The 25,035-nt window shown below is 40.8% G+C and overlaps 1 protein-coding gene across 3 annotated transcripts in view; it reads right to left on the minus strand.

Annotated features, from left to right (window-relative positions):
- Positions 1-17,119: 17,119 nt before the first annotated feature.
- Positions 17,120-25,035, minus strand: part of HMGCLL1 (3-hydroxy-3-methylglutaryl-CoA lyase like 1) — a 201,148-nt gene continuing 193,232 nt past the window's right edge. For all 3 annotated transcript variants that reach the window (XM_070360686.1, XM_070360685.1, XM_070360687.1), the window contains 2 exons: positions 24,211-24,336; positions 17,120-19,858 (listed from right to left, as the gene is read on the minus strand). In XM_070360686.1, the coding sequence (XP_070216787.1) occupies positions 19,757-19,858; positions 24,211-24,336 (228 nt within the window). In that variant the 3' untranslated portion in view covers positions 17,120-19,756. The remainder of the gene's footprint in view (positions 19,859-24,210; positions 24,337-25,035) is intronic.

A 25,035-nucleotide genomic window follows, 5' to 3' on the forward strand; every position in this document is an offset into this window, starting at 1 on the left:
TATTTTTATATAAATATTCAGAAAATTAGTAAGAATATCTGGAAACTGGTTATGGGTCTACCAAATCTATGGACTAAGCATTAAGCCGTGAGAGCATCATTAGTGTGTGTGTCTGATATAATGCATGTAATCCTTGTTTACACAGGCAGCACTTGGAGAAGCTGTCTTTTACCCCTTGCATATCAGCTTATCCACCTTCCTTGAGTGACAGGGAGGCAAATATATACAAAGAATAAAAAATTTTAAATAATATTTTAGGGGTGGAAGAAAACAAATAGTCCCCTTTATCTGTAAGGATACTGTTGTATAAGAGAACATTTTTGTCTTCTGTTGCCCTGAGTATGTTGCTTGGGGATATTCTTTATTATTAAGACTCTAAATTCATGATAGTGGCAGCTCTAATCTTTTAATTGATAACTGACTTCACATAGGAGCATATGAAACAGTTGTAATCTAAACAACTTACAAAACGGCAAAGGATCCAAGCGTTATATTGTTGCCTTACAACATATATGTAACACGTATGTAAAGTGAAAGTCACTCAGTCATGTCCGACTCTTTGCCACCCCTTGGAATTCTCCAGGCCAGAATACTGGAGGGGGTAGCTGTTCCCATCTCCAGAGGAATTTCCTAACCCAGGGATCGAACCCAGGTCTATCCTCATTGCAGGCAGATTCGTTACCAGCTGAGCCACAAGGGAAGCCCAAGAATACTGGAGTGGGGTGAGTAGCCTATCCCTTCTCTGGCAGATCTCCCCAACCCAGGAATCGAACAAGGGTCTCCTGCATTGCAGGCAAATTCTTTACCAACTGAGCTATCAGGGAAGCCCTGATACACACTTGATACATACCTGATACATATCAGTTCAGTCGCTCAGTCATGTCCGACTCTTTGCAACCCCATGAACTGCAGTACGCCAGGCCTCCCTGTCCATCACCAACTCCCGGAGTTCACCCAAACCCATGCCCATTGAGTCAGTGATGCCATCCAACCATCTCATCCTCTGTCATCCCCTTCTCCTCCTGCCCTCAATCTTTCCCAGCATCAGGGTCTTTGCAAATGAGTCAGTTATTCACATCAGGTGACCAAAGTATTGGAGTTTCAGCTTCAGCATCAGTCCTTCCGATGAACACCCAGAACTGATCTCCTTCAGACTGGACTGGTTGGATCTCCTTGCAGTCCAAGGGACTCTCAAGAGTCTTCTCCAACATCACAGTTCAAAAGCATCAATTCTTTGGCGCTCGGCTTTCTTTATAGTCCAACTCTCACATCCATACATGACTACTGGAAAAACCATAGCCTTGACTAGATGACCTTTGTTGACAAAGTAATGTCTCTTCTTTTTAATATGATGACTAGGTTGGTCATAAGTTTCCTTCCAAGGAGTAAACATCTTTTAATACATATCAGGGCTTCTCTAATATCAGGAAACATGTATGTAAAAGTAATGGATATTTATATTTGTCTGGTCTGCTTTCAGAAGCTTTCAGAAGCTTCTGTTCCCTCCCAGGATGGGAAACATCTTTCCAAGAAAGAAACTGAAATACTTATTCAGATGAACTTGGTCCTCTTGGAAAACAAATTGATATTTTAACTTTGAATTCCCAATTGGAGGACATCTCACCTGTCTCTCTCCTCTTCCTTCCCAGGAGGGTAAATTTATGAATGGAGAGCACTCTGAGGCATGTTAAGTGCTGCCTTCGGTGCTTTCTCTGGTCTCCGCTGTGAGGCGCTGTTCTGTCTGGTCTCTGGTACTTTGCGGAGTCTGCAAGGATGACCGGTCCACACTGCTACTTCGGGCACCCTGGTTCCTTGTCAAGGCTTCCAGTTTTAGAGGCTCCCATATATGGTGGTTTTCTTCCTCTAAAGCTGGGCCTCGTCTCGCTCCCTAGAGAGGATCTCCACACCCCAGCCTTCCTCTGGAGAGCCAAAGGGCCAGCCACTCTCTCTGCACACGGCTGTATTATGTGCTGTTTTGTTGAAGGGAACATCAAATCCCTCATTCAGTCATAGCTCCTGTCCCGCGGGAGTTACAGTGGCATAACATTTTGGTAATATGATTAATGCACAGCTTTGTTGACAGGAAAGAAGTGAGGCCTCTTATACTGGGATTTCCCCCAAACTTATATGGGTGTAAGTACTGTTCCTCATTTTTGTCCTGGTCCCAAACCCCCAGGGAAATCCATTATAGATGCTGTGGCGTGGTGACTGAGCGGGGGGAGGGGAGTGGTCAAGAAGCAGACAGGACAAGATGCCAAAACTGAAACTCCTGTCGCTACCTTTTTCTTCCCTCCATCTCTCCAAGGTCACCATCTAAAGTAGACTTTTCTCCCCCCATAGCCTCCATTTCTTTTCCACTATAACTTTTAATGCAGCTTTATGACTCAGATCTGCCAGAATTAGATCATGATAACACAAGGACATTTGTAACATTTAGAAAACACTACTCTCTTCACAAACTCTGGCTTTCAATGTCATTATTCCTTAAAGTGCTTGAAAAGGCTAGACTTTAAGCTCCAGCTGAACAATGACTCCTTTGTTCTAAGGCTCTACCCAGTTTTTTACAGGAGTAATGGATACTTGTTGCTTGGCTTTGGAGCTGTAGAGAACCACGATTCAAGGAAAATGAAAAAAAAAAAAAAAAAAGTGATGACTTAAGATATTCCGCTATGTTCCTGTTACAGATATACAATTCAACTAAAACCAGAATTATTAGAGAGGAAACCAGGACAAGGGAAATGGGAGGAAAAGAAATGAGGTGATGAGAAGAAATGAGAAGAGAAAAGAAAAAAAAAAAGCAACAACAAATGCCAGCGGATTTGACAGACTGGCCTTGTTTCCCTCTCATCCCAGTTTTCTGAATTATCTCCCCTTTTGCAGGCAGAAGACCAAAGAGTGCATGGTAAGCAGAGAGAACCCTGGATATAAAACTACTTGAGAGACAGTGTTTGCAGACCGATTCAGATTAGGGCTTTGGAGGTTGTAGCTGCTTCACTATAATTTTATAGGTCATTATAGTTATCTTCGTCAGAAGTCCATCAGAGAAGACCCCAGCAGTTTCCCCATACTGGATTTAATTTGTTGATCAAATGTAATCCTTTTTGTTAAAATCCATGAAGCATATTTGAGATTTCTGACTAGAAATGACTAGAAATCAATTGATTCCACTGAGGAACTGATGTATGTTTATATAACGGACACTGAAACCAGTATCTAAATATATTTGTCTTTTTGATACAGCTGCTAGAAAGTCAGAGTTTCCTTTGCACCTAACAATTAGAAAGTTTCCCTCTGTACAGACTCCTATTATATTTTTATTTTCTAGTGTACATTTGAATTTGCCTCGTTATCTATCTTATTTGTAATCCTACTCCATGTAATAAGTGTCACAAACAGGATAGGCTGGGTTATCCTATAGTAACAAGTAATCAGGATATGTCAGTGGATTATAATGACAAAGGTTTATTTCTTGCTCACACTAAAAGCTCATTACTATGAGCTGTCAAGAAGCTCTGAATTTGTTCTGTTGACTTCACAGAGAGATTTAGGCTGACACAGCCACTTTTCTCTGAACTATTACCAGAGGTGAATTAGAGATTATGACAAAGTACATGTTGGATCTTAAACCTCCATCTAGGATGTGCGTGCACACATGCTCAGTTATGTCCAACTCTCATGCGACCCTTATGGACTGTAGCTGGCCAGGCTCCTCTGTCCATGGGATTCTCCAGGCTAGAGTTCTGGAGTAGGTTGCCATGCCCTCCTCCAGGGGATCTTCCTGACCCAGACATTGAACCTGGGTCTCTTGCATTGCAAGCAGGTTCTTTACCACTGAGCCACAGCCCATAAAAAGCCTGTAAGGAGCTAATTGATCAATATTATCACCCTGCTGTTAAGAAAATCCAATTTAATGGTAACACAGTTTCCTCCAACTTTGGGGAACCAAAAGCGAACTGGTCAAAGTAGTTGCAGATGAGCTAACAGTCTTCTGACATTGGTAGCTAATTAGCCTGCAGCCTGGGAGCAGTTATCAATAGGTGTTCAGAAAACCAATAAAATGAGGGGTCAACTGGGGTAGCTGAAAATGGTCCAACCAGATTCTCAAAATATAAAAATTATGTACCCGAAGATAAGTTATATGTATGAAAACCAAAGGGAGAATCAAGGTGAAACCTGTTCATTATCTCTGTATTTTTTGAGATGTCATCTTTCATATATGGAATAAAACCTAGCACTATGATAATTAGATTAAATCATGGGCCTCCTAATGAACAAAGAACTAACTACTGTGCTTTCACACCTTAAAACCCTTCTTGGTTTGTTGAATGGGTAGCCTTATGGTTTTCTGGAAGCCATTTCTTTTTGCATACAAAATTATTCTTGCTTTCCCATTGTAACTCTCCACTATGATTTCTTCTTTTAAAAAATTTTTATTTTATATTGGAGTACAGCCGATTAACAATGTTGTGATATTTTCAGATAGATAGCAAAGGGACTTGATCATGTATATACATGTAGCCATTCTCCTCCAAACTCCTCTCCCATCCAGGCTTCCACATAACTTTGAGCAGAGTTCCCTGTGCTATAAAGTAAAAAGTGCTAGTTGCTCAGTTATGTCCAACTCTTTGCGACCCCATCGACTGTAGCACACCAGGCGCCTCTCTTCTTGGAGTTCTGCAGGCAAGAATACAGGAATGGGTTGCCATTCCCTTCTCCAGGGGATCTTCCCAACCCAGGGATCAAACCCTGGTCTCCTTCAGTGCAGGCAGTGTCTTTACTGTTGGAGCCACCAGGGAAGCCCATGCTATACAGTAGGAGCTTGTTGATCATCCATCTTAAATACAGCAGTGTGTACATGTCCATCGCAGACTCTAACTATCCCTTGCCCCCTGGTAATAACCATAAATTCATTCTCTAAGTATGTGATTCTGTTTTGTAAATAAGTTCATTTGTATCCACTGTGATTTCTTATGACCTCTTGAGAGTATATGAAGGCATTATTAATTCAAGAAATATTGAGAGTATTTTACACCAGTTCTTGCAGTGGACTTGGATGTGACAGCCAAGGGCTGAAAGTCAAGTGGGGTGATTTAGACTAAATAATAATGAACATCAGTCACGGCAGCATTAAAACATTTTGGCAGCATATCCCTTTATATCTCTTTATATAGTATCCTCAGTTCAGCAGGAAAACAACATGCAGATGTATTTACTTCAACTTTACTATCAACTGACTGGCTGTATCTCCCCAGGAGGCATATGCTGGAACCCGAACCCCCAATGTGGTGGTATTTGGGGGAGTGCCTTTGGGAGGTAGTATGGGTCACAAGAGTAGACTCCTTATGTGTGGTTGCTGCTGCTAAGTCGCTTCAGTCATCTCTGACTCTGTGTGACCCCATAGATGGCAGCCCTCCAGGCTCCCCCATCCCTGGGATTCTCCAGGCAAGAACACTGGAGTGGGTTGCCATTTCCTTCTCCAATGCGTGAAAGTGAAAAGTGAAAGTGAAGTCGCTCAGTCATGCCTGACTCTTAGCGACCCCATGGACTGCAGCCTACCAGGGTCCTCCATCCATGGGATTTTCCAGGCAAGAGTACTGGAGTGGGGTGGTATCACCTTCTCCTATGTGTGGTTAGTATCCTTATAAAAGAGACCCGAGGGATCCCTAGCTAGGACTTTTGTGTTGGAGAAGACTCTTGAGATTCCCTTGGACTGCAAGGAGATCAAACCAGTCCATCCTAAAGGATATCAACCATGAATATTCCTTGGAAGGACTGATGCTGAAGCTGAAGCTCCAATACTCTGGCCACCTGATATGAAGAACTGATTCACTGGAAAAGACTCTGATGCTGGGGAAGATTGAGGGCAAGAGGAGAAGGGGACAGAGGATTATGGTTAGATGACATCACTGACTCAATGGACATGAATTTGAACAGATTCAGGGAGATGGTGAAGGACAGGGAAGCCTGGAGTGATGCAGTTCATGCAGTTCTCAGACAGTCGGACACAACTTGGCAACTGAACAATGGGAGGACAGGCAAGAAGCCTGGCGGCTCTCACCAGAATCCAAATGCACCAGCACTCACATCTAACACTTTCAGCCTCCAGACCTGTGAGAAATAAATTTCTGTTCCTTATACAACACTTAGTCTATGGTACTTTGTTATCAGCTTCCCAAACTAAGATCTTTATAATTAAGTCATAGTATATAATAGAATGTAGGCATTTGGAGTCTTGATGATATCTGTTCATGCCCAGGCAATTATATAGGGGGGATTTGGAAATATTTTTTATCAGAATTAAAAACCTATATCTTGAATCTGACTATTTTTGAAGGCTTAAAATTTAAACAAATTTCCTCATGAAATTTAAAAAGAAGTATATTTAGTACTTAATAGATTACACATCAACATTCAAAAATGACTTCACATGTACTTACAAATAAACATTAATGTAGAAAAACGTCTTCTGTTAAAATTTCTTCTACTTCTTATGAGAACTAAAATTGTGTTACTAATAGACTTCTTTTAAAGTCTTGGAAAATAAATAGGACTATAAATTTAAGTTTACTATAATAAAAAACCTTACCTTTTCTGGTTTCCAGAATATATGACCATACATTATGTCCATCCTTGAATATCTTGAAGCATACATACTATGAAGCTTAGCATAAAAGAAACAGGCACTCAAACAGGTGGATATCATAATTTTCATTTTCCTAATATATACCAGAGTCTAAATTGCACCTTGCCTTCATTTGTAACCCAGCCATTCAGTTTATGGTAAACTGACTTGATGGGAAGTTTATCTTAAGACTTATGTAATCTTCGCCCCTTGTGTATCATGATATTTGGGGGAATATATTTTCTGGGAATACCATATGGTGGAACAATCTTTCAGGTTACCTGTTGTGACCCTGAGTTTGCCTTATGGAGGAAAAATATGCTTCCAATTAAAATTGTCCTATGGGGATGCTATTCTTTATGAATTCAGAGTGAAGAATAGCTAAGGACTCTGGTCTGTGTCTGACAGCTGGTGCAAAGCACCTTGAATCAATAAAACTCTTATTAATTCCATTCTCAGCACTTGCTATTGGTTCACCTTGACATGATTCTACAAAGGACTGTAGATTTGAAAACCTCTAATACAGCTCATTGTCCAGAATAACACCAGTATCCCTGAAAAAGTCCTACATACTGACAAAAATAACATTATATAAATAAAGAACAATAGCAGTTTATGGACACTCTTTTAGGTGCTTTGAGGGTCACAGAGACATTTAAAGACACATTTCATTTCTACAAATGATGTTTCTAGAAAACAAGGCACAGAACTTTAACTTAAGGCTGTGTAAACCAGGGCTGATAGAAGTTCTTCTCAAATACATAAATTCACTTTGCGTCAGATGATTCAACTGTTCTTAATCTCCTAGGGTGAACCCTGCATAATGCTAAGTCTACTCAACATTCCTCAGAGCCAAGTAAATGCTAAATATAAGATGATCTTTTTCTTGCTGTTCTCCAAGCATAGTCTTTCAGATTCTTCTGTATTTAGTTCATCGTCTAGTGCAAAGCAGGACAACAACAAAGTCATGTTGCATTTTCACCATTTAGCCTTCATGCCGCTGCTGCTGCTGCTAAGTCACTTCAGTCATGTCCGACTCTTTGTGACCCTAAGGACTAGCCCACCAGGCTGCTCTGTCCATGGGATTCTCCAGGCAGGAACACTGGAGTGGGCAGCCATCCCCTTCTCCGGGGATCTTCCTTACCGAGGGACGGAACCTGCCTCTCACGTCTCCTGCTCTGGCAGGCAGGTTCTTTACCACTGGTGCCACTGGGAAGCCCCTCTAGATCGTTACTGTACCCTATTTGTTTCCTGGGACAGATTTCACCATTTTACCCTCTGATTCACAGAGACAGTATCCAGATCCAAAGAGACAACCATGTTTCCTTTGCATTAGGTACTTCATCCCCTCGCTTCCAGGAGAAGATCAAGTGACAGGCAATAATAGGAGAGGAGTTGACCATTCACCTCGTTCTCACATTACAAGAATATCAAGGTAATTAAATTAAAAAAATATGATTCTCATTCCAAATATTCCTTAACAGGCAGACAATAGGGAGGAGGAAAGATACCTCCTCTCTTTGTTTTTAATATATATATTTATTTAGACCTAAGGAATTGAGTATTGTTTGAGGAACCTTTATTGGAATAATGACATATTACAAGGTAAAATTAATTCCTATTAAGCAACTTAGTTCTTTATAAATCTCTGCCTTTTTTTTTTTTAACCAAATAAATATATAGATGCAAAGAGTGACTGCTATGTCTTATTACTGAGCACCTCTGTGTAGAAGAAGTTGGAGGCTCTAAACATAACTCCCAAGTATCTGCCCAACTGGGCTTCCCTGATAGCTCAGTTGGTAAAGAATCCGGCTGCAATGAGCAGACACTGGTTCAGTTTCTGGGTTGGGAAGATCTGCTCGAGAAGGGATAGGCTACCTACCACTCCAGTATTCTTGGGCTTCCTTTGTGGCTCAGCTGGTAAAGAATTCACCTGCAATGCGGGAGACCTAGGTTTGATCCCTGGGTTGGGAAGATCCCCTGGAGAAGGGAATGGTTACCCACTCCAGAATTCTGGCCTGGAGAATCTACAGTCCATGGGGTCGCAGAGAGTTGGACACGACTAAGCAACTTTCACTTTCATCTGCCCAACTGAATTCCTACATATTATAATTTCACATAAAGGGTCTTTCTGAGAGAATCAAGAAAGATATTCTAGCAGGTTTGAAAATGGCTTGTGGAAGGAAGGGGTGAATGGCCGTGAGCTTTACTGTGCTGGGGAGTAGCGTAATATAAAAACTGAATGTGATTATACGTGAACAAAATTTAGTTTGTTAATATGGAAGAGATTCAATGTTATTCCAGCTTTGAAATTACAATGTCATTGACACCAATGGATGACTTTCCCAAACTACACATTTGGAGGACAACCTTGCCTGCACATAATGTGTAATAATGGTGGACACTTCTACAGAATGCCAGTGGGCCCAGGGAAGAGCCTCCAGTCACCAGAGCGGTATAAGGCCAGGATGCAGAAGCAGACTGAAAGCCTAGCAGTGTGCCGGACACCGTCCTTCCCGCGAGTGTACAGACCCCTTGCAGAAACACATCCGCCCCCACTCATGCTTCTAACATGCATCATCACATCATTCTCCCTCCTTTCTCACTGCCCGCAGGTCTAGCCTGCGCCCCACTGCTCCTCCATGTCTGCGAAGGTCTTGAGCTGATAAACTTAAGACACACTGTTTTTTTCAAAGAGAAGTCCATAGATAACAATTTTTTTTTCCTTTGTACAAATGTAACAGATATCTAAGTGTACAGGCTGCTGTAAGAAAAATTCAGAGCTGCTGTAAGATCCTCGGCATGTATGCATTTTATAACTGGAAGCTTGACTTCTGACCCACATCTAATGTTTTGCACTATTCTAAGTCTCTGGTAACCACCATTCTATTATGTGATTATGGTTAATAATAATGTATTATATGCTTGAATCTTCTAAGACAGTAGATTGGAAATGTTTTCATAACAAAAGGTAATGGCAATTCTGTGACATGGTGGAGCTGTTAACTAACACTATGGTGGTAATCATTTTGTACTATATCAGTGCATCAAACTGTCTCATTGTACAATGCACCCTTTACATGGAACAGAATACACTTTGAAGCTGAAAGAAAAGAAAGCAAGCTATGAAAGATATGTGATTTGAAACATAAATGTGCCTGAGACTAAACTTACAAAACCGTGACTAAGGTCATAATCTCATCCACCAATTCCATAAAAAAAGGTTTTAGTGAAATGCACTAATATGTGGCTTCCATGCATATGTGTGTGCACATATGTATATAAATCAGTTGTTCTTGAAAGCTTACCCAAAGAAATTGGATTTTTAAATTTTTAGCAAATGAATTTTAAAAAGAAAACTACTGGGGTTCTTGCTGGAAGATTTTTAGACTAAGTAACATGCTGTGTTAGAATGAGAAGACAGGACGTTTATGGGGACATACACTGTTTTTAACAAAAATAAATACAAAATGGAAATATTTCTAAATAAACTATTTTCAAAAATCAAGAGAGAAACAAAGGAAGGAAGGGAAGGAGGAAGAAAGAAAGAAAGTAGGAAGGAAGGAAAGAGGGGATGGAAGGAAGAAAGAAAGAGGCAGAGAAACAAACGATTGAACAGAGAAACAAAGAAAAAAGAAAGAACCAGGCACTTGTATTTGAATTTCATTGCCTCCTCTCTACTTTTGGAATACACACACATTCAGAAGATGAATTTAGTCAGTTGACTCCCAGATGATCCAATTACATCTGGATGAAGTTCCTGGGGGAAAAAGCAAAGCAGCTAATGTTTTTCTTCTTTGTGATGCCTCTGGCTTCTCAGAAAGCTTCCAGAATATCTGTCCAACAATCCAATACATTAGCAATATGAGTAGATAGAGGGGCAACTGTGAAAACTTTTGATTGAGAGACAGCTCTTCAAAATTCAACAACCCAGGATAATGGTCCAGTTACCCATGGCATGTTGTTCGTCTACCAATGACCTTAAAGAACTAGCTGTAGAAATTTCAGATGAAGCAGTTACCAGAATTTTTGTGATATTACCACTTAATTCCTAGAAGTGTATAAGCCCTTCCCTAAGCCACATAAGCTTAATACTATGGCTCAGGTCAGAGGATGGATGGCTCTCATGGAATAAAAGAATAGTCTTCTTCAAGAAGCTCATGACTTCATAATGGAAGCATATTCTGTAGAACAAGAAGAATAGAGAAGACTGCCTAATTTGATATCCCACCAAGAAAACACTCCTATGTGGCAGTAGAGAGCAATCCACTCATGCAACCACTCAAAGAATAGGAATAAATGCCTAATATTCACAGAATTTCTGACTTTCGGTGATATAAGATCTGGAGAGTAAGGCTATTATGATGTTCTTTATTTTTTTTTTTATTTTTTAAAATTTTTTATTCCTTTATTTCTCATGTGTTCCCCATCCTGAACCCTCCTCCCTCCTCCCTCCCCATACCATTCCTCTGGGTCGTCCCAGTGCACCAGCCCCAAGCATCCAGCATCGTGCATTGAACCTGGACTGGCATCTCGTTTCATACATGACATTTCACATGTTTCAATGCCATTCTCCCAAATCTTCCCACCCTCTCCCTCTCCCACAGAGTCCATAAGCCTGTTCTATACATCAGTGTCTCTTTTGCTGTCTCGTATACAGGGTTATCGTTACCATCTTTCTAAATTCCATATATATGCATTAGTATACTGTATTGGTGTTTTTCCTTCTGGCTTACTTCACTCTGTATAATAGGCTCCAGTTTCATCCACCTCATTAGAACTGATTGAAATGTATTCTTTTTAATGGCTGAGTAATACTCCATTGTGTATATGTACCACAGCTTTCTTATCCATTCATCTGCTGATGGGCATCTAGGTTGCTTCCATGTCCTGGCTATTATAAACAGTGCTGCGATGAACATTGGGGTACACGTGTCTCTTTCCCTTCTGGTTTCCTCAGTGTGTATGCCCAGCAGTGGGATTGCTGGATCATAAGGCAATTCTATTTCCAGTTTTTTAAGGAATCTCCACACTGTTCTCCATAGTGGCTGTACTAGTTTGCATTCCCACCAACAGTGTAAGAGGGTTCCCTTTTCTCCACACCCTCTCCAGCATTTATTATTTGTAGACTTTTGGATCGCAGCCATTCTGACTGGTGTGAAATGGTATCTCATAGTGGTTTTGATTTGCATTTCTCTGATAATGAGTGATGTTGAGCATCTTTTCATGTGTTTGTTAGCCATCTGTATGTCTTCTTTGGAGAAATGTCTATTTAGATCTTTGGCCCATTTTTTGATTGGGTCATTTATTTTTCTGGAGTTGAGCTGTAGGAGTTGCTTGTATATTTTTGAGATTAGTTGTTTGTCGGTTGATTCATTTGCTATTATTTTCTCCCATTCTGAAGGCTGTCTTTTCACCTTGCTAATAGTTTCCTTTGAAGTGCAGAAGCTTTTAAGTTTAATTAGGTCCCATTTGTTTATTTTTGCTTTTATTTCCAATATTCTGGGAGGTGGGTCATAGAGGATCCTGCTGTGATGTATGTCAGAGAGTATTTTGCCTATGTTCTCCTCTAGGAGTTTTATAGTTTCTGGTCTTACGTTGAGATCTTTAATCCACCACATTAACAAATTGAAAAACAAAAACCATATGATTATCTCAATAGATGCAGAGAAAGCCTTTGACAAAATTCAACACCCATTTATGATAAAAACTCTCCAGAAAGCAGGAATAGAAGGAACATACCTCAACATAATAAAAGCTATATATGACAAACCCACAGCAAACATTATTCTCAATGGTGAAAAATTGAAAACATTTCCTCTAAAGTCAGGAACAAGACAAGGGTGCCCACTTTCACCATTACTATTCAACATAGTTTTGGAAGTTTTGGCCACAGCAATCAGAGCAGAAAAAGAAATAAAAGGAATCCAAATTGGAAAAGAAGAAGTAAAACTCTCACTATTTGCAGATGACATGATCCTCTACATAGAAAACCCTAAAGACTCCACCAGAAAATTACTAGAACTAATCAATGATTATAGTAAAGTTGCAGGATATAAAATCAACACACAGAAATCCCTTGCATTCCTATACACTAATAATGAGAAAACAGAAAGAGAAATTAAGGAAACAATTCCATTCACCATTGCAACGAAAAGAATAAAATACTTAGGAATATATCTACCTAAAGAAACTAAAGACCTATATATAGAAAACTATAAAACACTGGTGAAAGAAATCAAAGAGGACACTAATAGATGGAGAAATATACCATGTTCATGGATTGGAAGAATCAATATAGTGAAAATGAGTATACTACCCAAAGCAATTTATAGATTCAATGCAATCCCTATCAAGCTACCAACAGTATTCTTCACAGAGCTAGAACAAATAATTTCACAATTTGTATGGAAATACAAAAAACCTCGAATAGCCAAAGCGATCTTGAGAAAGAAAAATGGAACTGGAGGAATCAACCTACCTGACTTCAGGCTCTACTACAAAGCCACAGTTATCAAGACAGTATGGTACTGGCACAAAGACAGAAATATAGATCAATGGAACAAAATAGAAAGCCCAGAGATAAATCCACGCACATATGGACACCTTATCTTTGACAAAGGAGGCAAGAATATACAATGGATTAAAGACAATCTCTTTAACAAGTGGTGCTGGGAAATCTGGTCAACCACTTGTAAAAGAATGAAACTAGAACACTTTCTAACACCATATGATGTTCTTTAGACAGGGTTACTCAGTAAAAGTCTCACAGTAAGTTCCTATGGGAATTACAGTCCCAAGAAATATAGAAAAGGCAGCTTAGAAGCGTAGTTCAATGATGCAGTGTAATAAGCCACGTATGGGGCTTTGGTGCCAATTTAAGATCACATATTTATGGGGTTTAATGGCGAGTTGTCTCTTTCAGGATCACAACGAGCCCTTTAAGACAATGCATCTTTACATGGAACAGAATACAGGGTGACCTTTTATGAGAGCCTTCCTGGGGGTTGAACCACTCATAAGGGAAAAGGAGTTCCACTCCAGGGCAGTGCCATAGAAAGGGGCAATAAAAAAGATGACAGTCAACATTTATTGACCACTTTCTGGCCCTTTGCCAAACACTTATAAGCATTATTTCATGAAGCTCTTCCCACAGCTGTCTAAATAAGGACCATTGCCATGCAAGTTTTATACATAAAGGAAGTGAGGTTTGAAGCAAGGTTTAAAGGGATTGGTAAATTCACTGAGGTTTCAAGCTGCCAAGTAATAGATCAGATGATGTCAGGACAACTCACGACAGATGGATGGGCAATAAGTCCAGGATACCCCCTCTCTCCAAGGGCTGAGCATTGGGTCAGGGTCTCCGTCCCACAACTGAAGCGTTATTTTAAATCTTTCATTATAGCAGTCCCTAGTACTCAGTTTAATTTGCTCTTATAATAAGTTTGAGGGATATCACATATAGGAAATTGGTGAAATCTGTCTCCAATCCAAGTATCCTGGAGAAATCCTGATGATGAGCCTGTTAACTTGGATCTTGCTGAGAAACAAGAGTCAAGGGAAGGAAGGTGGCAGGAGATGTGATATATGTATTGCGTACTTCCCTTCTTGTTTGAAATTAACTCATCTATTTTTATTTTTGCTCCTAACCAACATGTATTAGATACCTATCACACCAAGCCATAAGAAACTATGAATGTTGAACATGGAAAACCCCCTGCTCTCTTGGAAGATGCATTCTGTTGAGCAAAGAAATAAAATAAATAAATAAATGTTAAATATTATATAATGAAAAGGAAAATGCAACACGTTGATGTCATAGAGAGTATCTGAGGCCTTACTTTAGTCTGAGTCATCTGGGGAAACTCACTAAGGAGGTGAAATTTATGCTGCTGGTGCCTGAATGGCCAGAAGTCACAAACAGGGAAAGAGCATGACCCATGACTGGCAGAGAGAATAACCAGGTAAAGGACCTGAAATAGGCCCCAGGCTACCTTGTTTCAGGAGCAGAGAAAAGACAACAGGCTAGGACACACCACACAAAGGCAAGTGCTACAAGGTACTCTGGATACATGAAGCTTTTGATGCCCATTAGATGCCCAAGAGGAAGTGCTAAACTGGCAGGTGTTTCTCAAATTTTAACAAGCATATGAGTTCTGTAAAGATCTTGCTAAAAATGCAGACAATGGGACTTCCCCAGCACTCCAGTGCTTCTGCTTCAGAGGGTGCATATTTGATCTCTGGTCAGACAACTAAGATCCCACATGCCTCATAACCAAAAAAAAAAAAAAAAGAAAGGAAATTTCTTGAACTGAATAAAAATGAAAATACACATCAATTAAAAAAAAATTTAATGCAGATGGTGATGCAGTTTGTCTGGAGTGGAGCCCCATAGTCTGCATTTCCCCAAAAAACTCAGGCGATGACAACCCTGCCGACCTTGGAAGGCATTTGGACAAGGATAGGAGTTGTGAGCAGTTTTGCATTTGTAAGTCTCCAGGTAAACAGAATAGAGAGAAGGAACAGACCAAACAATGAAAGATGTGGCAGGACCTGGGATCAAGGATACAGTAGGAGCCAGAGGAGGGCAGGACCACAGAAATTAAGAAGTGCTTCAAAGAGGGGGAAGTGCATGGAACACAGAGCTGTAAAGGCAGAGGACCAAGCACTACACTTAGGCTTAGCACACAAGTGCCCCTAGAAAACGGTTATAAAGTAAGTTAACTTCTTCGGTTTTAATTGAAGTATAGTTGATTTACAGTATTGAAGTTTCCAGTGTACAGCAAAGTGATGCAGATTTATGTACATATGTATACATCTATATTCTTTTTCAGAGAAGGCAATGGCACCCCATTTCAGTACTCTTGCCTGGAAAATCCCATGGATGGAGGAGCCTGGTAGGCTGCAGTCCATGGGGTTGCTAAGAGTCAGATACGACTGAGTGACTTCACTTTCACTTTTCACTTTCATGCATTGGAGAAGGAAATGGAAATCCACTCCAGTACTCCTGCCTGGAGAATCCCAGGGATGGCAGAGCCTGGTGGGCTGCCGTCTATGGGGTCTCACAGAGTCAGACATGACTGAACCGACTTAGCAGCAGCAGCAGCAGCAGACACTGAATAGTAACCTATGATGGGAAAGAATGCTGTATAGTTCCCTGGACTATACAGTAAATCATTGTTGTTTAATTTATATGTGGTAGTGTACATCTGCTAATCCCAACTTTCAGTTTATCCCCCCCACCCCCACCACCCCAGTTTCCCCCTTGGGAACCATAGCTTTGTTTTCTCTGTCCGTTTCTCATCTGTACCATTTTTTAGAGTATGTGAACCTCTAATACTGCTTTGGGTGGGTTTCACAGATTCCCATTCTTCTCAAGCCTTCCCTCCACCCTCACTTGTAACGCTCACAGACCTCATTTCCTACTTTCCTGAAGAAAAACAAATGTAGAGACCAATTAGCACGATGGACAACTTTCCCCTAAAACCTACTCCTCTCACATTTGAAGCTTTTTCCATTTCCATCCTTTCCTCCTGTCTCAGAGAACTTGGATATGGCTCCTTCTTCAGAGGTGTTAGGTCTTCTGCCTCCCATTCTCCTACCCTTTCTCACCAGGACACATGCTACTCTGGGGTCATCTTCTGAACCACTGCACAGATCCACTCTAGGTCACCCATGACCTTGGCTGGTCTATCCTCATGGTCTACTCCTCACGTAAGTAAGTAAGGAGCTAAGGGATGGGCACGTGATGATGTTCTGCCCAGTGAAACAGGAGAGAAAGTTTGGGGTGGGATGGGGGAAATGCCCTTCATTGATTAAAAACAGGCATTCCAGACACAAAAGCCCTCAGCAGAGGCTGAGTCCTGTGGGGATGGTGTGACTCAGAAATGCTACAACTACTTTGCAACTCAGAAGAGGAGGAGCCTGAAGGTGTCAACAGGGAAATGGGCAATTGAGTCTGCAAGCTAAATGATGGTAGAAAAAGCAGTAATTCTGAGATATTTGAAACTAAGCCTGTGGAGTACAAGTTTTCTATTGTTCCTGTTTTTCAGTTACTAAGTCATGTCTGACTCTTTGTGACCTAATGGACTGCAGCATGCCAGGCTTCCCTGTACTTCACTATCTCCCAGAGTTTGGTCAAACTCACATCCATTGTGTTGACGTTGCTACCCAACAATCTCATCCTCCATCGGTCCCTTCTCCTGCCCTCAATCTTTCCCATTATCAGGGTCTTTTCCGATGAGTTGGTTTTCTATTGCCTGAAGTTTAAAGCAGCCTCGTGAATATTTCTATCAGAGCAGGAGGCGACTTCCACTGGAGCTGCTCAAAGGCAGGGTGGAAATAGTTTCTCAACCCTCTCGTTCTCTCCCTCCCTCTCTTTTCACCTTCTTCCCTCACTCCATTCTGTACCCCTCCTCTCTCCCTTCCTCCCTAGCTTACCCATTCTTCTCTAGCTCTATACCTTCAAAACTATCCTTTTAACTCAGACCTGCCCCACACAAGCGTAAAACTTCTATCTTCTAGTCCACAAAGCATTTTGCAGATGATTATGAGTATTCATAGCAATGTTCCACATGCCTATTTAATGTAGATTTCTGGAGGGGCCCCAGCTTTATTTTATCTCTCCTTTACTGCTCTGATAGGGATATTGCTGGTTTATGTATTCAATGCTAAGTATCCTGTTACATGTCTAGAATTCATGCATATATATAGAAATGAATAGCCACAGAACTGCAGCTAAAGGGTTATTTATTAAATGTTATAGTGATCAGAAGAAACAGCATAAAAAGGCATTCTCAATTTTCTAAGCAAGTTTCCTTTTCTTTGCTTTATGAATTTCATGAATCCAGAATTTAGAAAATGTCTACTTTTTACAGTAGTCTTAAAGGGCAGATGTCATAAAAGGTTACTTCTAAACGTACTGCATAATTGCTTTGCCATTCCTAAGCCTTTCCCCAGGGCTAACCCTGGTGTGGGTTTATGTGTGGGCAGGTTGTTTGGGTAGGTCCTACAGTGACTCCAAAGTTTCCTAGTTAGTGGAAATATAGCTTTGGGGGTATTCTGCCTCTGGAATTCAGGCCATTTTATTTGATTATGTGATCCCCACCCCCTTAAAACCAGAAAAGAAACTCTCCTTAAGAGAAGGGTTTAGATGGTTTTGGTGAAGGATAACAAACACCTAAAGCACAGACTTTTCCTGTGGCGTGTGATTAGGAAGCTTTGAGGTGCTCTGGGACATGAATAGGTGGACTGCTGTCTATGCAGTGCATGCGTGTGCTAGGCTGCACCCGGGGTTCTGACAGCTCCCTCTGCCTTTTGAAGAGCCCGTGGTGGTTTTCATTTCTAAACAGCGAAGTTTTGCCCTTCACTGTTTCTATAAGCAGTCTGCATAAACTGCTGCTTTTTCCAAATATCATAAAACTAAGAACTCCACAGCTGCATAAGAGAGAGGAAAAGTCAGTCTTCTCAGATGGGAAGGGAGGCGTCCTGCTGTGCACTGGGGGGCAGGTGTCTCCTTCCTGCCCCCACTGCGGCACCACGCTCTTCCTGAAGAGAGCCGATGTAACAGATCCATAAAGAGGCGTGGTACGTTTGCTCTCCACACTTCCCATGCCCCAGCACTAACCCAAATGCAGAGGGCCACTCAGTTCTGATGACAAGCTCCATCACAACCTGAGCCTTAGCCTCCTCCATGGAAACTTAGTTCCTGTCAATTTCCAATATGTTTCCCTTGTAATCCTTTTATTGTAATTGTGTAACCTTAAAGTTAACACAGTAGTAATCAGCAATTCTCTTATTTTCTTGAATTTCTTTTTATTTCCTGCGGTTTTGATGAATATTTAATAGAAAGCCCACAATGCTCACTTTCATATCTCAAGTTCTATTCAAATGTATTCAAAGATAAGATCACCCAGTATCATTGGAAAGTCTACATAAATATTAATAAAAATACTGACAATTTAGATCCACATGGAATAATACTGCCCCCATATGATTTGCATAGGTAATAGAAATATATTTTTCTTAACACAGCCCTCCTGTGCCTCTTCTCAACTTGGACATATATTTGCTATTTCTGGCAATGTTATTACAGAAGATAAAATTTCAGCCACTTCAACATTAAAAATAACCATAAAATGTCAATCCTCCCAAACAGATGTGATGTAATCAAACTACCTTGAATCAATGGAAAAATTCTGTTTTCATAAATTAATCATTGCACTGATGTTCTGTTTTCATAAATTAATAACCGCATTAATGGACAACATTAATGGACATTCCTTGGACAACTTGGAAGTGAGCTGAAAATGATAAAAGTGTATCATGGTACATATATCTTTCTATTCTCATCACTGCAACTTAGACATTGGGATGAAGTTGGACCTTTTGTTTCTCAATAGCTGAGTAGCACTCTGCTGGTTTCTACTACAACTGATGAAAGGCAAAGCATGGAAAACTGGATGCATGTGACAAACACAGGAGGTCATATGTTTCCAGGATGTGGCATCTGGCCATTGACCACAGCCTCTTGGAACAAGATAAAGTCACCGAAATAGTTAACAGATGTTAGCATACTTGGAATATAAAAGTTCTATTGCTAAAAATTATGTGGGGTCAGATGGAGATTTGGCGCTCGGTCCATAATTTAACTGACTTGGCAAATGCAAAGTTGAGATCCAGAGGCGTATAATGTATAATACGGAGGCCACACACTTTGCACACCACACAGGGGCTCATAAACTACTGATGAAATGTACGCTGTGCTAAGCCAGCTTGATTAAGTATTAACACAGTATTTGATACTTAGGGAAATCTGAAGTCAATTTTCACGTCGACTAAATTAAAAAGTTATTTCTATAAGAGCAAAAGAGTGGTAGACTTTTCTCCAAGTTCAAAGGACGTCTGCAAATTTTATTATTTAGCCTTGGCTTGCAATTTACCTGATGACTGGTATACCTTCCCATCCACTTCATAATCCATCCAGTGATACCCTTTTTTCAAAGTATCTCTCTTTCTTTTTCCCACTTTTGTCTATTACTCCACATTTCAGAACAAGTTGACAGTAATGATTTTCAGATGCATATCTGTAGCTGAAATGGAGCTTCTCAAACTTAAGTCACAAAGTCATTCGAGTCAGGCATTGAATGAAGCTTGTGCTACTTTAGAGTTTGTAGTTTTATTTACAGCTTTGCAGATGAAGTCACCAGCTTCCATCACTTTGTAAAGATTCACACCCTGGTGAGACAAAAATGTCGGTGCCAGGTAGGAAGGAGGGGTGGGGAGAAAGAAGACAAAACAGATTTCTTTTAATTATATTAGTAGTTACTTAACCATTTAAAATAATCAAACAAATGTTCATTATTGATTGGGGGACAACATTTGTCTCCATAAATTATATAGATTGTAGATTTTTCTGCTTTATTAAAACATATCTTGAATCTGACCCTAGGCTAACCACACCTGAATAATCCAGTGTCATTATGCTGGTACCTGAACTCTATGAAGGACAGCAGTAGAATCAGAAAGCATGAACCAATATCAGTGAAGGGCAATTTAAAGGATAATGCTTTGGAGCAGTTTATAGATAAGGACTTGACAGGGGAATCTCATAGAATATTTTAGTATATAAACAAACAAACCTGATAAAGCTGTAAGACACATAGGAATGATGAACGTGTGTATAATTTTTAACCACATCCAGAAACACTATTACTGGCATGAAGTTGAAGGAGGTAGTTTAATAAAATGAAGTAGTATTTAGTCCACATCTGGAACTTGTTTGCCTGAGAGGTTGTACTGACTGGGAGCATAAACAGGATCAACAAAGGCTTTGGTAAATCCATGGATGACAGATCGGCAGTGGGGTTTGAAGGCCAAGTTCAGCGCAGGCTCGTCATCTTGGGCTTGGCGGAGCCAAGAATCACCACTGAGTTTCCAACCTGCACGGAGCTGTCACTGGCGGGGACTGTGGGGCACAGGGTAGGCAGGTTCACCAGAGGTTTGCCCCCAGGCAGCATTTTGTGAGCTGCTATGTCTTCCCTCAATATGGACTGGAAACAACGCAGACTTAAACCTGAACTGACTCAAGCTCCTTGCTATTAAGGAGTAGCTTTTAAAATTTATGTAAGTCTGATGTTTTCTTAAAATGAACAAGTATAAATACGCACAGGGGCTTTTCATACCAGTGATGATAAAGAGATCATAAGTTTAATATAGCTCGTTACTTCTCTCTAGAAACTTTTAAAGTGCTGCTTTCTTTGCAGTTTACTTCTGCTTAAGAATCACCAAAAGGAATTTGTAAAATGACATGTAAATCATTTTCCTGTTTCTTTTTATTGTGAAGTTGCTTTGGGGGCACTAACGCTTGTTTGGGTTTTGTATTGGTTTTGGGTGGAGGGTCCTTGAGGCATAGTTTGGTTTCACATTCTTGATGCAGTGATATGCAAATTTTGTACAGAATAAGTTACATATGGTCTTTCACTTCTGAATTACATCTAACAAAAGATCATAAGATTTTAGGCATCAAAGTTCTTTGCTTTCCAGTAATTTTCATTTATAGCCGTTATGCAGTGGGATTGGTTGGTATCACAGCAAAGAATTGTGTTTTGGCCTTCTCTAACTTAAAGAACAGATTATTTCTGTTTGTTTGTTTTTAATCACTAAGTTGTGTCCGACTCTTTTGCGGCCCCGTGGGCTGTACTCTGTCAAACTCCTCTGTCCATGGGATTTCCCAAGCAACAATACTGGAGTGAGCTGCCATTTCCTTCTCTAAGGGATACTCCCAACCCAGGGGTCAAACCTGCTTCTTCTGGATTGGCAAGCAGATTCTTTACCACTAAGCCACCCTGGAAGCCCAATGAAAAGATACCTTTTTGAAATAATATGGCATTTATACTTAAATCATTTCAGCATTTAAACCAGGAGCTTAAATATGTTAATGTACTGTGATACATTATGAGGTTTCAAGAACTTCACATAGACTACAGTTTCTGTCTTTAGGGTGCCTGTGGTCAAGCAGGATTTGTGGACCCTAAACAGGAAAGCCTGCACTGCAACCAAAGTAACTGAGAGAGAGAGATCCAGATGACCATGAGGGCAGAGCTGCAGGGTGGTCAACCCACTGAGGAAAAGGAAAGGAGAGCAGGAAAGGAAAAGGAAAGGAAAGGAGAGCAGTGCATCTGGGGAGAGTTCAAGGAAGGGTAAATCCTGACCCGAGGCTTGTACAGAGTGTGAGTCCTTGAGAAGAAGGAGGAGGCATGAGGCACCATCAATATAGACATCTGAAAAATATCATGGGATACGTGGAAAGGAACAGCCAGAAGTGACTGGAAAAGGAAAAAAAAAGGCCACAGTGTGTGACAGAATACAGGCCTGCTTTTCAGGAAATGGGAACCCACTGATGCATGCCCAAGCAGAAGCAAGGCATATTCATATTTGTATCTTAGATGAAATCTTCCATGGCAGCATGGAGGATGAATTTGAAGGCAGTCTGAAGTATGTGCCAAGTCACTTCAGTTGTGCCTGACTCTTTGTAACCCTATGGACTGTAGCCTGCCAGGCTCCTCTGTCCATGGGCCTCTCTAGGCAAGAATACTGGAGTTGGCTGCTGTGTACTTCTCAAGGGGATCTTCCCTACTCAGGGATCGAACCCTTATCTTTATGTCTCCTGCACTGGCAGGCCGGTTCTTCGCCACTAGCACCACCTGGGAAGTCCCGCAGACCAGGAAAGAGGATGAATATCCACGGAAGATATCAGGACTTGTGCTGATGTAGTTACAGCAAGGGTAGGAAGGAAGGGACAAACAATCAAAACAGTTTAGCAGTCGAATCAGTGGCTCTTGCTAATTGTGTAGGCCTGGGAGCCACAGTGATACAGGTTCCACAGAGGGCCTTGGTTTGTTGGTTGCTACCCAACATAACAACTTAAATTGTGACATTCTTGGAAATGGAAACATGGGTTAGTTGCAGTTGGACCCAGACAGCCTGACTCATGTGAAGCATCAACTGAGTTCATCCAAGTTATATAAATCTTCAAGAAAGGACTTCTATGGCTTAAGAGTTTAGGATTAGGAGATGAAAACTATTATATACAGAATGGATAAACAGGGTCCTACTTGGAACTATATTCAATATCCTGTGATAAACCATATTGGAAAAGAATATGGTAAAGAATGTGTGTATGTGAATATATATATATATGAGTCACTTTGCTGTACAGTGGAAATTAACACAGCATTGTAAGTCAACTATACTTCAATAAAATAAATTGGGAAAAATAGAAAATATTTCTACTTTTTTTCAGGTTCTGTCATGGTCATACCTAATAGAAACGATGGAAATGATCAGACTACTCGGTAATAGCTATTCCTAAGGGGGGAGGAGGACAAGGGGACGGCAGAAGATGAGATGGCTGGATGGCATCACCTACTCGATGCACATGAGTTTGGGTGAATTCTGGGAGTTGGTGATGGACAGGCAGGCCTGGCGTGCTGCAATTCATGGGGTCGCAAAGAATCGGACACCACTGAGCGACTGAACTGAACTGAACCAGAGAAGAGAGGCAACAGCTTCTGGTATTTAATGCCAGGTGATATTAGTCTTTCGATGAACAGGGGGAGCTGAACACAGAAAGAAGACGGTACTACAGCTGAGGAAGACACTGAAAGAACCCTGGAACACGGAGAAGAGGAACCCAGCAGTGTGGACCTGGGGAATCAGCATGGAAATACTAGAAGGTGAAATCGAGGATGAGGAGGAAGGCCGTTGCGGGGTCCGGGAACGCAGGAGAGAGGGGCGGAGCTGAGAAACAGGAAGCACAGGGAAGGACTCCGCGGACAGTCAGCTGGGCAGGAGCACCTCTCAGCAGAGCGAGGGAAGGACATTCTCTCCATTCTCTAATCCAGGTGGTGATTTGGACATCTCAGAAAACATATGGAATTTCTGATCATCTGTGAACAGCGTTTTTGCCTTTTATACTTTTCCCTAAAAGACTCTAACTTCGAGGTTAGTAGGTCATTTTAACAAGCATGCGGCAAAACAAGGTACTGATTCTGATGGGTGTTGTTACAGGGCCTTTCTCAGATACCACTTGCAAAGAGACTATTCTTGCCGGCCAGTGTTTCGCATGCTAAGTATTATTAAAGTCTGCTCCTCCACTGGCCATTTTAAAATGGCCCTGGGCTCTCTTCCAGAAGCCCTACTTGTCACAGTGAGAAAACCAAGTTCCCAGTTTTCCTCCTAGGAAAACAAAACAGCAAAAACAACAATCATAAAAGCGAAGGCAGGCTCTAACTCACAAAGTGTGTGACATCAAATGAGATACTAGATAAAAAAGTACTTTGGAAGTCATGAAGCAGTAAAAAAAAAAAAAAAAGAAATGGTAGCATTATCGGTGATTGACCTATAGCAATAAGTTCTTTTATGAAGCCCCCCTCAAGAATTTTTATTGTATTTTCCCACTGTGCATTTTAGGAAAGAGCAAAAGTGTAGTAAAACTTGACCTCGAAGTTGCTTCCCAAATCTGAGACACATTCCAATTTCAATCTGCAAGGAATGTATGAATATTAAAATATGCTACATTAACTTACCGTATTAACCCCCAGGCCATTAAGCATGTAGATCAAATCCTCTGTGGCTATGTTCCCAGAAGCACCTTTTGCATAAGGGCAACCGCCTAGTCCGGATACTGCAGAATCCACTACATTAATGCCCATCTGGAAAACAAACCCAAATGCCCAAGCTTGTCTCTTTATGGCATGTAAGTTTAACCTGTTCCAAAGAGCAAATAAGGAAAATCTGAACCGTGATTCCATTCTATTCCCTTACCCACCTGCTGCTGGAACAGTCCCCAAGGTGGACTTCTTTCCTGACTAATCTCGTCTTTCAGGCTAACAGAAACTCTTAAAAGATCTCAGGAATGACAATAGTCTTAGATCAAAATTGAAACGGTGTTCTAATTGATAACAGAACACAGGTAGGGGGTGAAGCTTGAAGTAAGATCAATTCATACCTAGGGTGTATTCTCCAGTCTAATTTTGAGCTTTATTCTAACAGCTTTGTATAATCAATATGAAATATTTTCAACAGCCTGACCCAAAAAACCAAGATGCCTTAGAAGACAAATTGGGGATGTCTCTGTGTTTGAAGCTGTGTTTTGTGGGGTCAGTTCATCCACTCAATTCACCCAGTGTTTATTGATCGATTGCTTTGATTAATTTGCACACAAAACCTGGATGTTGTAGGAGAAGTGAAGAGCCATTTAAGAGGTAGACATCCACCATCAACAACTGCACCAGTTCACATTTACTGGGTTCTCACTAAGTGCTAGATATTAACACCATATGATGCTGATTCATAATCCCTACAAAGCCCCATGAGGTGGACACTCTTGGGTCATTCTCGAATCACAGATG

This window comes from Bos mutus, chromosome 23 (assembly GCF_027580195.1).
Source record: "Bos mutus isolate GX-2022 chromosome 23, NWIPB_WYAK_1.1, whole genome shotgun sequence".
NCBI classification, from domain to species: domain Eukaryota; kingdom Metazoa; phylum Chordata; class Mammalia; order Artiodactyla; family Bovidae; genus Bos; species Bos mutus.